At 44.6% G+C, this 14933-nt stretch overlaps 1 protein-coding gene across 1 annotated transcript; it reads right to left on the bottom strand.

The window, feature by feature from the left end:
* Positions 1-5578: 5578 nt before the first annotated feature.
* On the bottom strand, positions 5579-14532 carry GCM1 (glial cells missing transcription factor 1). The gene is made up of 5 exons (XM_056343569.1): positions 14431-14532; positions 12280-12535; positions 11226-11338; positions 10104-10232; positions 5579-6562 (listed from the first exon to the last, which is right to left on the bottom strand). Exons 1-5 carry the CDS (start codon positions 14530-14532, stop codon positions 5954-5956), a joined length of 1209 nt encoding a protein of 402 aa, XP_056199544.1. The 3' UTR covers positions 5579-5953.
* Positions 14533-14933: the final 401 nt, after the last annotated feature.

Genomic DNA, 14933 nt, shown 5'->3' with positions numbered 1-14933 from the left:
ATCTTGAACCTTGATGTAACTGGTTTTAAGAAATGAAAAACACTTGTTTGAGACAAGCCCTCCGAGGCAGTTTTGCTTCTTCAATTACTAACTGGAAACAGAAGGAATAAGCTCAGAGTGAAAAGCTGGCCAAAGTCCTTCCTGGCTTGCCTCGTCCTCTGAAAAGGTTATCTGTGCCCCAGGAACTACTTGCCATACAGGAGATCATCTCATATTGCTCACAGAAATCAAATAATCCAACACGGAGAGCAAAGGGTGCTTGTGGCATTCAGATTGCTGCTGCTGCTGTCTGCAGGGCCACAAAGGCTGTGTGCTGCTGCTCCAGGGTGTTCCTAGTATGTCAGGTCTTGGGATGACTTTCTGGTTGTGCCACACAGTACACAGTTAATTCAAGTAAAGGCATCTGGAGACTGCAACTATCTGGTTGGTAACAGCTATGGGTGATCCTAAGTGTTCCCAGAATCACAAAATAGCTGAGGTTTCAGTCCGCCTCACTGTCCACTTAGCAAGCCCATATTTCATCAGGTTGTCTCTGAGATTGTTATAGAAGACAGTGTTGAAAGCCTGGCTAAAGTCAAGACAAAAACCATACACTGTTCTCCCCTCATCCACCAAGGTTGTAGAAGGCTATCAGGTTGGCTAAGCAAAATTTCCCCTTCACAAAACCATGCTGACTGCTTCAAATCACTTTCTAGGCTTTCATGTGTTTGTAAACTGTTTCCATGAGGATTTTCTCCATCATTTTTGCAGATTTTGGGGTGGGGCTGGTTGACTTGTAGTTCCCCAGATCTTCCTTCTTGTTCTCCTTGAAGACAGGAGTGACATCACTTTCTTCCAGTCTTCAGGCACCTCTCCTAGTCACCATGATGGATCAAAGTTTACCAAAAGTGGCCTCACAATGACACCTGCCAGCTCCCTCAGCACTCATGGGTGCATCCCATCAGGGCCCACAGACTTATGTATGTTGGGTTTGTTTAAGTGCTCCCTAACCTGGTTCTCCTGCATCCATTGTGAGTCTTCCTTGCTCCAGAAAGTGAGCAATGTCAGTGAAGTTTACCTTGTGAAAGACAAAACCCCACAGTGCCTGGGGACTGCAGCAACTTGGGGAGAAAGGGGCAGTCTGCATTGAATCAGGGCCCGTCGGCATAGCTTGCATGAGAGCCAGGGCCAGTCTGCTTACGGTGTTCAGATATGCAATGTTAATATCCTATTCACGCTCTGCTTTGATTACTGATTGCATCTATTTTTACTCTGACCCAGCAGACTTCCTTCATTTTTCTTCTTAAATAAACTGCACCACCTCCCCATCCTCCTCTGCCTCCCCTGGGCCCTCACACCAGTTGCTGCCCTGTCAGGTAAAGCCTGTTCCTGGCTCAGAGAAGCCATATCCCTGCTGAGGTCTGCCACAGGGGCCACTTCTATGTTTTGCTTGCAATGAAGTAAAACACATTCGATGATCCCATTCTAACTCCCTGACCGTAATTACTTAAAAAGCCCCAAATGACTACACTGAGGGGAAGCAGGGCAAAATCGCCTTAAGTACCAGACACACAGATTATTAAATCTCCCAAAGGCCATCAGGAAAGAAAAGCTTTATACAGTCACGCGTAGACTATCCCCTAAAGCTTCCTCAGCTGGAGTCCTTTCTACTAGCAGCAGTTTGACACACTTGTTTTGTTTAAAAATATAGAGAATGCATTTAGTACCATATTTTAAAAAATAGCCCATAACTCTGCAGTTTATATAAAATAGTTTATAGCCTCAGTCTGCTAAAGGGCAGGGGCTTTGTACAAAGGGTTCAAAATGAAAACATCTGGCTGTGCTCAGTCTAACCTGCAGTTCTGTTTGCATGCAAAGGCAGAGGCCTCCGGGGAAAGGAAGGCCAGAAGAAATGCAGGGTATGTGCCCAGGGCTGGAGGGATGTGGGGCAAATCCCTGTTTTGACTTCCCTTTCTCACAATGACATTCTGAGGATAAGCATACTAAAAAATTGAGGTATCCAGCTGCTGCCTTGTATTATTAAGATACTCCTTCTGATTATATGTCTAGATTTCATCTTTAAATGCTGAATGAGTCAAAAAAACCAACCATAAAAACTGTGTTTCTGTAAGATACAGTCTGGCTAATGTATCATTCTGAGCGACATTACTGTGGTTCTCTGGTGGCCTCAGAAGAGCCATTACAGAAGCGCAGGGATTAATCCCAAAGAATATTGAGGCCAGTACTTTCAGAGCTAAGACCTTGGGAAAGCAGTAAGCGTAGACCATCCACACCGTGTAGGGACATTTGTGCAAGCTTTGGCAGGATCTACAGCCATCTGAAACACTGATAAGCCAGAACAAAACATTTTGCCTGTGTAATCAACCACATCCTGACCTCCTTGCATCTCTGCCGCTTTCCTAAGATTTTACTGCAGCTGTGCCTTGCAGAAAACCATTTTCTGCAACAGAGGATAAGGTTAGAGAGTTACCTATGGGTGGATCCTCATATATCAGTTGCTGTTTCTTCATTAGCCTACCTTGAATAACCTCAGTGTCCAGTATATTTTTGTAAAATTGCAGAGGATTATGCATCCAGTACCATTTTTCACTTCTGATTCTTACCATCACCCAGTTGGGCACAGTATCTTAGATCTGGTTAGAAGAGGCTTAAAGCAGCAACATAAATACATTTTCTTTCACGTATCCCAGATATATTGCAAAAAGTCATTTTTGTGAGGTCAGAGCTGGGATTGGTATCTTTATATTCTGAGCCAAAGAGATATAAATTTGGCATTATATTGACCCACCGTGGTGAGATTGTACCCAAAGTGAAGGGAGTTACTGCCAGCACAGAAGTCACTGCAAGAACATGGAAAGGTCAAACTGACCCTGGCAGCTTGTAAACCTGGAAAGCCTTTCTTCATTTAACCTTAGAAAAATAATGAAGTCTTAGTTTTCTCCTTTTTAAAAAGAAATAACCCGTCCTACTGGAGCCTGAAATGTGTTCCTCTTGGAAACATACTGGGTGCAATGAATGCTGCATGAGCGGGGGCTGGGGGCTCCCCCGAACGGTGGGACAGTCCTGGGTGCACAGCAATACAAGTACGGGACCTGCTATGGCAGGTAGCTGCTGAGTGGAACTGTGCTCACAGGAATGGGTTCCGTTTTGGAAACCTTTTGGTTCAGACTTAAAAGGCAAACTAACAAAAAGCTTCCTGCTTCTCAGGCAGTAAAACAGGTTTGGTAGTAATTGCCTTTTTAGGGAGGTTTGGTAGTAATAGTCCTTTAGGAAGACTGTAAAACTCAGTAACTGGATGCTACCCATCTTCAAAGACTTGAAGAAAAGGTTCATCTGCAGGAAAGCAAATCAGACATGAGAAAAAATGCTAACAGTTGGGATGGGGATTGGTTATCAAATCCCCTTTGCTGGCATGTTTTTAAAACAGAGGAAGGGATTGGTGAGTGTAAAGGGAACTGATGGTACTTTGGTGTGGGGACAGTGTCTGAGGAGTCTCACAGCCACACATCGGTATGGTACCATTGCTGAAAGACAATGCTGGCAGCAGTGCAGCAGAGAGGTACGGAATGTAGAGGAGAGGTGAGATGAGACAGAGCAGGATGGCAGTGGGCAGGGTCCATGCCCTGTGTGGTCCCTCCCTGGTGCAACTGGTTTGGCAGTAGCAGAGGAATTTCAGCTATGGGACATGCAGCCCCAGGGAACTTGTCTGTCCCTTTTCCTGCAACTCACCTCCCCTTGCACAAGTGCTTATCGCTTCTGTTGATTCCACTTTTTCTGTCTTAGAGTGGAGGTTGTCATTACCCTTGATCACAAGCTACTGATCCAAAGAATCAAATAACACACAAGGTTTGGTATTGGCGTGGGAGTAACTCACAGACTAAATAGAAGTTTGGTGAACTGACCTTCACATACAACAACGGACTGTCATTTTGTGATCTACATTTAGATTTTTTCCACATAAAACAAGTCACTATGCATCCCCTGTTTAATAAATTGCAATAAACATTTTGAAGCTATAAATATAATTTGCTCTTGTCTCATAAATGTCTCTGAACTCCACCCTTTGCAACGAGACTGGTTTCTCTGGTAACTAATATATTTCAAAGATTTTTTAAAAAAGAGGGAATCTAAAAAGAAAAAACAAGCCCCCTCCCCCCCCCCCCCCCGAAAAAAAAAAAAGACAGATGATAAGACTGAACCTGTTTGATGGACACAAGATGCACCACAGTCTGAGGTACTGTGAAGTTTTTATTGCCACTTGTTTCGTAATACTGTCCTCCCAGACCCATCCCAATAAAAGGTTTATTTCACCTCAGTCCATGGGGGCACGGCTTGCTCCACAGGCAGGGCAGGACATGGTTAGGACCTCCAGCTGGGCAGCCTATGGAACCCAGGCTCTCTACCTTCATGATGGTTAAAGGAACCTCATGAAATCTGGCTCCAGACATGACATCCCTCAGCTCTTCCTTGCAGAGGTGGCAGCAGGGACGTGTGTCAGTGCCCTCACCCCTCTGTGGGGTAAGGGTCAACAGCCCCTGAAACCTGGTCCAGAGAGCAGCAGGGAAAATCAGGAAACAGGAAAATCATGCAGATATGAATTATGGGAAAAGAGAAAGGAATCTTTGCCAAAGCTCTCTGAGCTGGCCACTAAGTTCAGGCAAGAAAATTCGTATTTGGCATCCTACTTTTTTAAACAAAAGTAAGGAACTGATAGCTCCTGCTGAAACATATCTTATGGTAGTGGTCAGAAAAGGGTGTGATGTATGGAAAGGATGCTGAAGGATTTGTAACAGTCTGCAATGAAAGAAAAGTGGCTGGAAAAACCAGCAAGGCACCTTAAATACATACATGTATGAAACTGTGTTCAGCCCTGCAGAGAAAGGACTTAGGGATACTGGTGGATGAAAAATTGGACATGAGCTTGCAGCGTGCACTTTCAGCCCAGAAAGCCAACTGTATCCTGGGCTATGTCAAAAGAAGTGTGGCCAGCGTGTCAAGGGAGGTGATTCTGCCCTTCTACTCTGCTCTGGTGAGATGCCACCTGGAGTACTGGGTCCAGCCCTGGGGCTCCCAGCACAGGGAAGACATGGACCTGTTGGAGTGGGCCCAGAGGAGGGCCATGAAGGTGGCTGGGGACTGTAACACTTCCCATGAAGAAAGGGTTGGGGTTGTTCAGCCTGTGAAGGGAAGACTCCAGGGAGACCTTATTGCAGCCTTTCAATGTAAGAAAGACAACAAGTTTTTACTATGGCCTGTAGTGATAGGACAAGGTTCAAGGGTTTTAAATTGAGAGGGTAGATTTAAATTGGACTTAAGGAGGAAATTATTTTACAGGGGTTGTGAGACAGTGAAATAGGTTGCCCAGAGAAGCTGTGGATGCCCCATCCGTGGAAGTGTTCAAAGTAAGGTTGAATGGGGCTTTGAGCAACCTGGTCTAGTGAAGGATGACCCTGCCTGTGGCAGAGCGGTTGGGCTAAATAATTTTTGAAGGTCCCCTCCAACCCAAACTGTTCTGTGATGATTCCATACCATACGTTCACAGGGCTGGTGCAGTGGAGGGATTTAGATCACTGCCTGAAGAAGCTGGAAGAGTGCAGAGGATAGCACACAACAGCTGCTGTCCTTGAGGTCATCCACCTGCACTTTCCACAGTCTCACAGGCTTGAACAAACTGAGTATCAAGGGGGATTGAAATGCTACCAAACCAGAATGGCAGCGAGGTAGTCTGTAAGAAGAGCTGATACCTTTTATTAGGTCAATGAAGTAGCGGGGGAAAATGTAACAGTTAAAAATAAACAAAGACTTGTCTTCAAGTATGAAAGCCTCTCCTGAGGCCTGCAAAAGGAGCTAAAGAGGGGATCGGCTGGGTAGCAGTTTCACATCCACGCTGCAACAGGGATGGAGAATTGTGTCCGTTGCCAGAGGAGAGGGGAGAGCAGACATTTAAACCTGGTCACCATAATGGGTACAGGTTAAAAGCCGTGTCATCGTTGCAGTGGCTGAGACCCATACAGCACCCTCCCTCGCCCCCTTCTCCTCCACTTCCCCTTGCAGGTGCCCAGAAGGGGCGGTGGTGTGGTGCCCCGCTGGCCCTGGGGCAGGGGCTTCCCTCAGGCGCGGGGTAGGGCGGCAGAGGGAGGCCGCTGCTGCTGTGGGCCAGCGGGGGGTTCTCCTCACAGGATTCATCCCCAAAAGGGCCAGCACTAGGCCTGAAGGGGTGATGGCTACTCTTTGTCACGGGCGGGACGTGCTGGGTGCCGGGGTGGGCGCAGTGCTGGGGGGAAGGGGCTGCACAGAGCGGGATGGCAGGGCCACGGCCAGGCCTCCCGGCGCTGGGGGTCCTCCCAAAGGCTGGGCTCCTGCTCCAGGTCGACGCCTCTCCGGAGCCCCCGTCCTCCCCAGCTGCCCCTGGGTATGGCGGCCGCCCGCAGCAGCTGTCCAGCATGGGCTCCCGGGAGCTTTTGCTTAAATATCCCCTGAAATTAGCGGGTAGCATGTAAGCGTCTGGCTTGGAAAGGAGCAAAGGCAAAGCCTTCTGCGTCGGCATTGCACCTGTCAGAGACTTGGGAAAGCAAGGTGTGGTTTAGTAAAACAAGATGTTCTCTAGCAGCATGAAATAAACACTGTCCTGTATGACACCTCGTGAATGCATTCAATTAATACCAGTAATGAAGCAGACACCGTAGTAGAGCCTCCCTGTAGGGCAGTGCCGGTGGGCTCTAGGGGCAAACCAAACAGGGCTCCCAGATGGCGGGTCTGGGTTTGTTTCAGCAGTTTTTGCCCAAATCCTGTTCTACGCTGAGAGAATTGTTAGACCTCACATTCATAGCCCTCGGGGTCCACTGCCAGCATATACTGAAGAAGCACCTGAAAACGAAATTATGCTAATACATTTGACACCACAGATTATTATTTTTTTTTACCCTATGGAGTTTGGAAAAGTTAAGTATGATTTTTTTGAACTGATTGTTTTAAAGTCTTTTTTTCACTATCATAATATTATGCTTCAGTTTTTGAAGACCCCTATTTCTAATTCATAAATTTTCCTACCTTTACTTTTTTTACCCCACAAACAGAAATTTTATTCAGCGAGGGAGGAGCACACAAGAATTATTCTTCTGGGTCTTTTGTTCTAGATATTTCACAACTCCTTTAACTGCCCTAATTATTAGATTATAATTTTGCAAGCTTCACTTCCTTTCAGGACACTCATTCTGTGTTACCATTTCTGATGAATACTTACAGGTCTGTCTTCTTTGTAATTCTGCTTTTGCATGCATTTAATTATAGTGATTTTGCTGACTGCCAGAGTAGCAAAGCTCCTTTCAGCTGTTCACCACATGAGAAGAAATTCCAACAGCCTGATGTAGGACCCAGCCCACCTTCAGCTAAAGGCCCGCTGACACCATTAAAGAAAACTTCCTATGTATCACTTGCTCTATTTTGGGTTCATACATGTTTCTAAACTTCTCCTCCCTGGTCTCTTGTAAGCATATTAAAATGGAATCTTTTCAGAAGACTTTTTACAGGTTCACTGACATGGGTTCCATGTGCCAAATCAGACTCCTGAGTTAGTTGTATCATAGCTGGTCTTTCAAAACACAACTACGATTCCCAGGAAAAACCTCCTGGTGAGCCATGAACTGGAAAGCCTGCTGAGGGTGAATGGTGTCACTCCAGCTGCACCGAATGAGACCAGCTGAAGAGCAGGCTCTACAAGCAGATATTTATCACATCTTTGATCTGTTCCTACTCCCACACAATTTGAAGTGAAAACACCGGGAAGGTGGTGTAGGAAGGACATGTCTAGAGGGAACTTGACCTCAGTAAGACCAGTAGGCTCAGGTATAAAAGAAAAAAGCCATGTGGCTCAGTAACATTTCCTAAGTGAAGACTATTTTAGTGTTCATGGGGACAGAATTAAACCAGTGGTATGAAAATCATTATTTCTGTATTTGTTAGAGATTTACACAGTGGCTCAACTGCTTTTTCTTATGCTCATGTTCCCAGGCACTTGTGTCAAGAGGACACCATCAGTCCATCCTATACTGTCTGACTGTCCCATCCTAAGTCAGTGTGTCTTCGTAAAAGTGACTCCTAAGCTCTTTTTTTTAGTGTCCTCCTGAGTATTTCCAGTAGAAATAGCTGCAACTCCTAAACTCATATTCCATTCAAATGGGTTTAACTTCCTCTGTTCACTTTTTTAATCTACTTCTTGGGCTACTGGATCCCCCTGCTTCCCTATGTGGCCCATTTAAGAGCTCTGTCCCCACCCAGCCCAATTATCCCTTTTCTCTGTAGCTGACGGACACTGATTACTATCCCAAACACCAAGCTGGGGAGGATGCACATCAAAAGACAAACTGCATGTGAAGATTGGTGGTGTACAGTTGCATGCGACACAGCCTTTGCAAGGAAGATCACTGGAAAAACCCTCACTGCCCTACCCAGTTCCCTCCATCAGGCACGCAGCAGTCCACAGGATCTCTGTAGATGCTTTCACAAGTGTTTCCACACCCAGCAGAGCTGATGTTTTAACATCAGTGTTTCTGTAAGTACTTCAAAGCACTCTTCTGCCTTCAAACCCCTCCTGGAGACCCCAAGAGCAAGCAGGGCACACCAGGCAGAGGTGATACACCTTCCCCTTATCAACCCTGGCAAAGCCCATGGGGGATGAACAGAGGTGGAGGATGCCTTCACTTTTCTGTGGCACCTCCTCCATATCAGTGGAGGACCTTGGGACACATGTCAATGTGAAGAAAACACAACAACCTGCTGTCTTTTCAAGGATGGGGCAGTGCCTCCTGCACCTGAGGGTGCCCTCACAGCCCTTGATGGTCTGCAGGTGGCCAAATCCTGCTCAGGGGCAGCTTTCATGCAGGAAAGCATCTCTCTCCTTGATGGACATTAAGTCTGAGAATAAAACAATCCAGACCTGGTACTAAAGTAATTAGGTTTTCTTAAGTAAATGCTGGGGGACTGGAGGAAGAAGGAGTAAGGACTTCTGGATTTGCCTTGTTAATGATGAGTTTGTTTTGTTTAGGATACTATACACAGTATATAATATTATATAGGTAATGTTATATATTGTATTCTATACATACATATATATAGTATACAGTGTGTGTGTATGCGCATACACACATACATGAATATTCCTCCTGAGTTCAATTATTGCCAAAAGTATTTCGCAGTTTTCAAGTGTTCATTTGTTACAATTTTCTCATGGGGTGGTGCAATCAATACTATGAGTTAAATCAAATTAAAGCCTTCTAATATTTTCCTTCAATGTCAATACTGATTAGGCTAAATATCTAATCACTTTATTCCCAGATTTCTGTGTAAATAATTCAATTTCTGGAGCAGCACTAAAACAGAACTTGTAGGAAATTTTGTAAAGGCAACTCTGGCACTTAAAAAAGGAAAGAGCTGGAGCTTTAAAGCTATGTCCATGCTGCTAAATAAAATGAGGCCAAGGGCTGATGTTGGTAACACAGACCAAAAGGTATGCCCTGGCAGTGTCCACACTACATCCTGGCTTTGGGCAGCCTCTGGACCTGAAGTGAAATGTTGCAAGGGCTGTGCTGCACCCCACCAAGGGCTATTTCCCACAGCATCAGCTTGAGATTCTGATTGCCTGTGGCTTGTAGTGTGATGGCATGTAGGGACACAGGTAGGTTCAAAGCCAGCTGTGTACAGTGAAGGGACCTTGTCCAAAATCCTGCCAGGGGATGGTCCCTGGCACATGCTGTCCTCCTGACCCGTGCCAGGGCACTTTGTCTGTGAGCACGAGTTAGCGCTGGCCAAATCCATCGCAGAGGTCATGTGAATAGTGACATGACTGAGCCTGCCCTCCAGCCCTACTTTGTTTGCCAGTATAGATGTAGTCAGAGGCTCCAGACAGGGGGTGCTGGCAGTGGATAACAGTGCTGAGCAGAGCAGGGTGCTCAGGACAACCCTGCTCCTTGGCCCAATCACAGGGAAGCAGAATGCAGAGATGTGAAGCCTGTTCCCACCCAGACCCAAAGCTCAGACAGCTTCCACCGTGCCTGGAACCATGGATCACTGACCCCACAGTTTAATTGACCTGTAATAAAAGTTACCTCAGTCTCCTGGATTCTTTTTAATCTTGGATAAGATGGAGAAAAAGCTGTCTGTGCTTTTTGGACTGATCTTCTTGCTTCTGCTTCTATTTTTGTTTCTGGACGTGGATGGTCATGAGCTCCTTTGGACTTTTGAAATAAATTATGATATGTTAGAAACAACCTTGTTATTAATCTTAAGGGAGCAGAATTTGTAGCACAGGCCAAAACCACACATGGCCTGATGTAATGCTTTTTATTTAATAAGACCTATTTAATGTGAGCTCAGGTAACAAACATATCTCAGATGAAGTGTGATGGGGTAGAAATTCTCTGAAATCATAAAACCAGTGCACCACATTTATGTGCAAAAGAGACTCCCCACACTAGAGCCCCAGTTGAAGCTACAAGGTCTTCTGCAGCCTGGCTACAGTGTCCCTGTAGTCATTTCCATTCTTCTCACAGTTTAGACATGTTTATCAGAACATTAACTTCCATTAGGTTCCACAAAGAATTAATTTTATTTAACCTGTGCATAAGTGAAAGACTGGAAAGCAGGAGACAGTTCAGTGGTTATGGTACTAAATTAGGACTATAGTGTCCAGAAATAGTGACCATTATTTAAATACTTACATACACTGTTTTCCAGATACAGTTACATATAATGCACAGATGGAATTTTCCATAGACAGTCCCTTGGGTACCACCATTTCCTGCTCTAAGAACGCCTCATGCTTATTTGTAGTACCTTGGAGAAGAGGCTGAGATAACATAGTGTTTCTGACTTTCTGAGGATTCGTTGGTTCCTATGTACATGAAGCAAAGTGCTTCAAAATCAACAGGTTTCCAAGGGACCCTAAATGAAAAATATAATACGCTGTAAAATCATAGTAGCATAGGCTAATTTAGGTTGGAAGGCACCTCTGGAGGTCTAGCTCAACAGGACCCGGCAGGACTAACTTCAGAGTTAGATCAGGTTGCTTAGGACCTTGCCCACTCATTGTGAAAATTTTTCTCCTTACAGTCATTTGACCTTGTCATATTCAATGACCCTTATTTGTTGGGACAAAAAATCTCCTTAATCAATCTTTTAAAACAGTCTTTAATATTAAATTGAATAATGTACGGTAATTTTATACCAACCTGAAAAAATATGAATTGGCCTTCATGCCTCCAGAAGTTGGTAACTGGGTAACCACCATGGCCTCGGCAGGAAAGGAGCTGCAGGGGTCCATTGCAGTTTGGGCAGCATTTTCCTAGAGCAAAGATGGTGGAAATATTTTCTATACACCACCGAACAGATGAGTTCTATGTGATACAAGGGTTCGTTGGTGGTAGATTGCCACTTCTGGTTTGGGGGTCAGAAACTACACTGAGAAAAACTATGCAAGAAACTTTCAAACATAAGCAAAAATCAATATAAGCAAACTAATAATTGCCTTTATTTTGTTCCATTATTAAATGTAACTGGCAAAAATTATTTATATTATAGCTTTATTATCATTTTATCAATTATTATTATCATGGTTAGTTTTAGTAGTTTTTAACTTTGCAGTGTCTTGAATGTCATGTGTTCTCTGATTTTTCTAGAGGACATAATTCTGACCTCAGTGAGTTCTTGAGTAATACCTTTCTTTAGCCAAAATGTTAATCAGATCCAGAAATCAGTATGTGCTAGCTCTACTGAGCAATCAACAATTGTTTGGAATGGTCTCGTTAAAAATGTGTGTCCAGCTCATGTTCTTTATTTGCATTGTCTTGCTCTGGTGACATGACTATAAGGCCTATTTCCCAGCCATCATAGTTTATAAGCAAATTCTTTCCTGCAAGACCTGCCTCTTGAATTACTCTTGGGCATGTGCAGTAGTGAAGCCAACACTCAGGTCAACAGAAAGCTGCCAGTACTGCACAGCTTCCTTAGTAGCCTCACTCATGGGCTTGAGATGGCTGAGAATCAATCTCTAACCATCAGAAACAGAGAATTTAAAAAAAAAAAAATAGAAGAAAACAAACAAGTGAACAACTCCTTCCCCAACAGCAGTAAGAAATGCAAAATGCATTTTTCCAAAATCAAGTGTTGCACTTGCGTATAATGACAGTGGGAAGGTTGGATAATGCAAAGGGTATCCTCTACTTTGATTTCTTTTATGTTGTGCTCACTTATGAACTGCCATATAATGAGCAGCCATGTTCATACTCACGCTGTTGTTTTGCCTAGCTTTATCACATATGGCTGGTCTTAGGTAGATCTTTCTCCCATCCAAAGTCGAGCAGTCATTGCCGCAGACTACCACCCCAAGGCAGGACTTTTTTAAGATGCGAGAGTTGTGGTTGTTGGTGTTTCTCATTGCCCAGCTGCTGTGATGCTTCTGAGCATTTTTATCCTCTGAGCTATAGATACGTTTTATGTAGGAATCTGGCCATTCTTGAAACCAGTCTATTTGTCTTACATCCTGTGGAGATACCAAAGCAAGCCATGTTTTAGGCTGGGGGAGAGAAGAGCTTGTGCAAGAGCCCAGCAGACCTGGTCCTCTGCTGGGTGTCTGTCCTCTATCCTGGGTGACTCCAGCACCTCAGCAGATGATGCTGGTTGGCACGAGGGAGCAGTGGAGAGGTAGCAGAAAAATCACAGCTCCCCATGGCTCCCCATGAGCCCCAAAGCATCAGGAAAGCCTGGCCAGGAGGTTGTTCTCACTCATCCATGGGTCCAGCTTGGTGCAGCACCTCCCTGGGAGGGGAAGGTGGGGTGCCTGACATGAAATAGCAGATAGTTTCCTTGCAGGCAGCGGTCACTGCCTGCCTGACTTCAGTTATCTTTCATGGCAGAGAGATTGCTTTGCCTTTCAGGCTATTCACAGCAGCATTACATTGAATCATTCAGCTTATTTGGCTCAGCTATCTGGAAAATGGGCAAATACTGAATCAGACTAAGATTGTGCCCTCATTTGTAGGTCTTTAGTTCTGGACTTTCATTTGTTTTGGTGTAACTGCCATGAAAGATTTCCACGGTGATTTTTCTGAAGTCCAAAACAAAGAAACCTGACAACATGATCAGGTTTTATTTTCACTACTATGGACTAAGCAAAAAAAACCCCAAGAACAACACTGTAAGGAATAATAAATACATAAAAATAAAATTTGATGGGAAAAAGAAAAGAGGACCAAACACACATCATCTCATTGGGTACAGCCATCACAGTAAAATGTAATAAACTGTAAAGCACCTTACTGAACTGCTGGTAGTTCTGAGAGAAAAGATCTTACAGGAATACAAACACATAGTAGGAATTTCCTTGAAATTGCTGATCCCAGCCACTGAGAGCCATTACAGCAGCAAGAACATCAACTGAGAAGAGAACTCCTGTGCTCCCACAGGAGCCATCGGATAGTATAGGGAAGAGTGTGAAGGGAGCCTCCAGGCTGAAATGCAAGTGAAGGTGACCTTGGAGTGGAGGGCAGGGAAGGAGGCAGCCTGAGACATGGAGGCTTTGGGCAAAGAGCAGTGGCACAGTAGGGAAGAGACTGGGATCAGATAAGAAGACAGGGTTGGGAGGTGAAAGGCAGAGCTGGACCCTGAGGGACCGAAGCAGGAGGAATCTAACACAAACATGCTGAGGTGAGGGACAGGGAGATGATGTTGGCATGCAGTGTGCTGTGGGCTCTCAGTGGAGAGCATGATGGAAATTTTTAGATACGAGGACTAGAAAAGGACTGGGGGAGGGAAAGATCACCATTCTGCCTCTGCAAATCTCTGCAAACACAAGCAGCCTTTTTCTAGGTTCTCATGAAAGGAGTGTTGCCCCCTGTGGAAAGCCAGCCCATGGGATTCTGTGCAATAGAGCTATCTATAGTCCCTACGTAACGTATGTGAAAATTAAATGCCTGGACCCCATCTACAGCAAGGCTGAGGACCCAGAATTGCAAGGCAGTCGCAGGTGCTGTGCTAACTTCTCATAAAGCACTACACAGGGCAAAAAGCAAGTCCTGGACATTTCTGAGCACCCACAGCAAGAGATAATTTTTTCCCCCTACTTTCTCTGCACCTCATCCACCACAGCGGACTAGAAAGGCAACACATCTGTAACATTGCTGGTTTTCATGTATCTGTAACATTGCTGGTTTTCATGTATCAGTAGCTCTTTCAATAATATGTTTAAGCAAAAATGCATAGAAAATTCAGTATTTGCTCAATATTTTCTAGCTTTTCAGTAGAACACTGTCCTATACCTCGAGATGGCAAAGATAATAAAGGCAATGAGGCATAGGTAACTGAGGAAGCATTTAAGCTCGTTAGTAAAGCAGAGACAACCCGTAGAACCGAATAAATTTCTAAGACACAGACACATACCTGGGGAAGTTTGATGTCATTGATATCCCAACTTGTAATTTCTCCATGTTGGGAAGCAGAGTCCTCCTGCTCCATAACAACATCATCTGCACCTTTCAGCATTTTTTAATTCCTTCCCCAAATTAGCAAGAAAGTTTCTCCTGGCTGCTTTTGAAGTTGACTGGCTGTCAGTACTCTCAAGTAGCTTACAACCAGGAAGCCGTTTCCTGAAGCTAAATGATAGAGAGGCTGCTCATTAAAGATAAAAATCAGTGTCCTTCTGCCAGAAAAACTTGTTCCATTAAAAGTTTTGCAAGCCAGCAATGAGTGGAAAATATAGCTTAGAGATAGCCTGTGATGTTGCAGAGGCATCATTAACAGCAAGCAAATCGTGCCTTTGTCATCTGTTCTGTTTTGCTCAGTGTCCTCTCATACCAAGTTTATAGTCATGTAACTATGCTTACAGGCTCTTTGTACGTCTATCTGACTCTGGTTCAGTATTTCCAAATCCAAACTGATTGAAC

The sequence above is a fragment of the Falco biarmicus genome, chromosome 6, assembly GCF_023638135.1.
Source record: "Falco biarmicus isolate bFalBia1 chromosome 6, bFalBia1.pri, whole genome shotgun sequence".
NCBI classification, from domain to species: domain Eukaryota; kingdom Metazoa; phylum Chordata; class Aves; order Falconiformes; family Falconidae; genus Falco; species Falco biarmicus.
This window is presented reverse-complemented; position numbering and strand designations above follow the sequence as displayed.

Excerpts from the sequence above, each read along its gene's own strand:
- GCM1 (XM_056343569.1), bottom strand. The coding sequence starts at position 14,532 with ATGCTGAAAGGTGCAGATGATGTTGTTATGGAGCAGGAGGACTCTGCT. Across the intron at positions 12,536-14,430 it reads ATGACATCAAACTTCCCCAG|GATGTAAGACAAATAGACTG; the intron begins GTATGTGTCTGT and ends GTATCTCCACAG. Across the intron at positions 11,339-12,279 it reads TAGGCAAAACAACAGCGTGA|GAAAATGCTGCCCAAACTGC; the intron begins GTATGAACATGG and ends TCTTTGCTCTAG.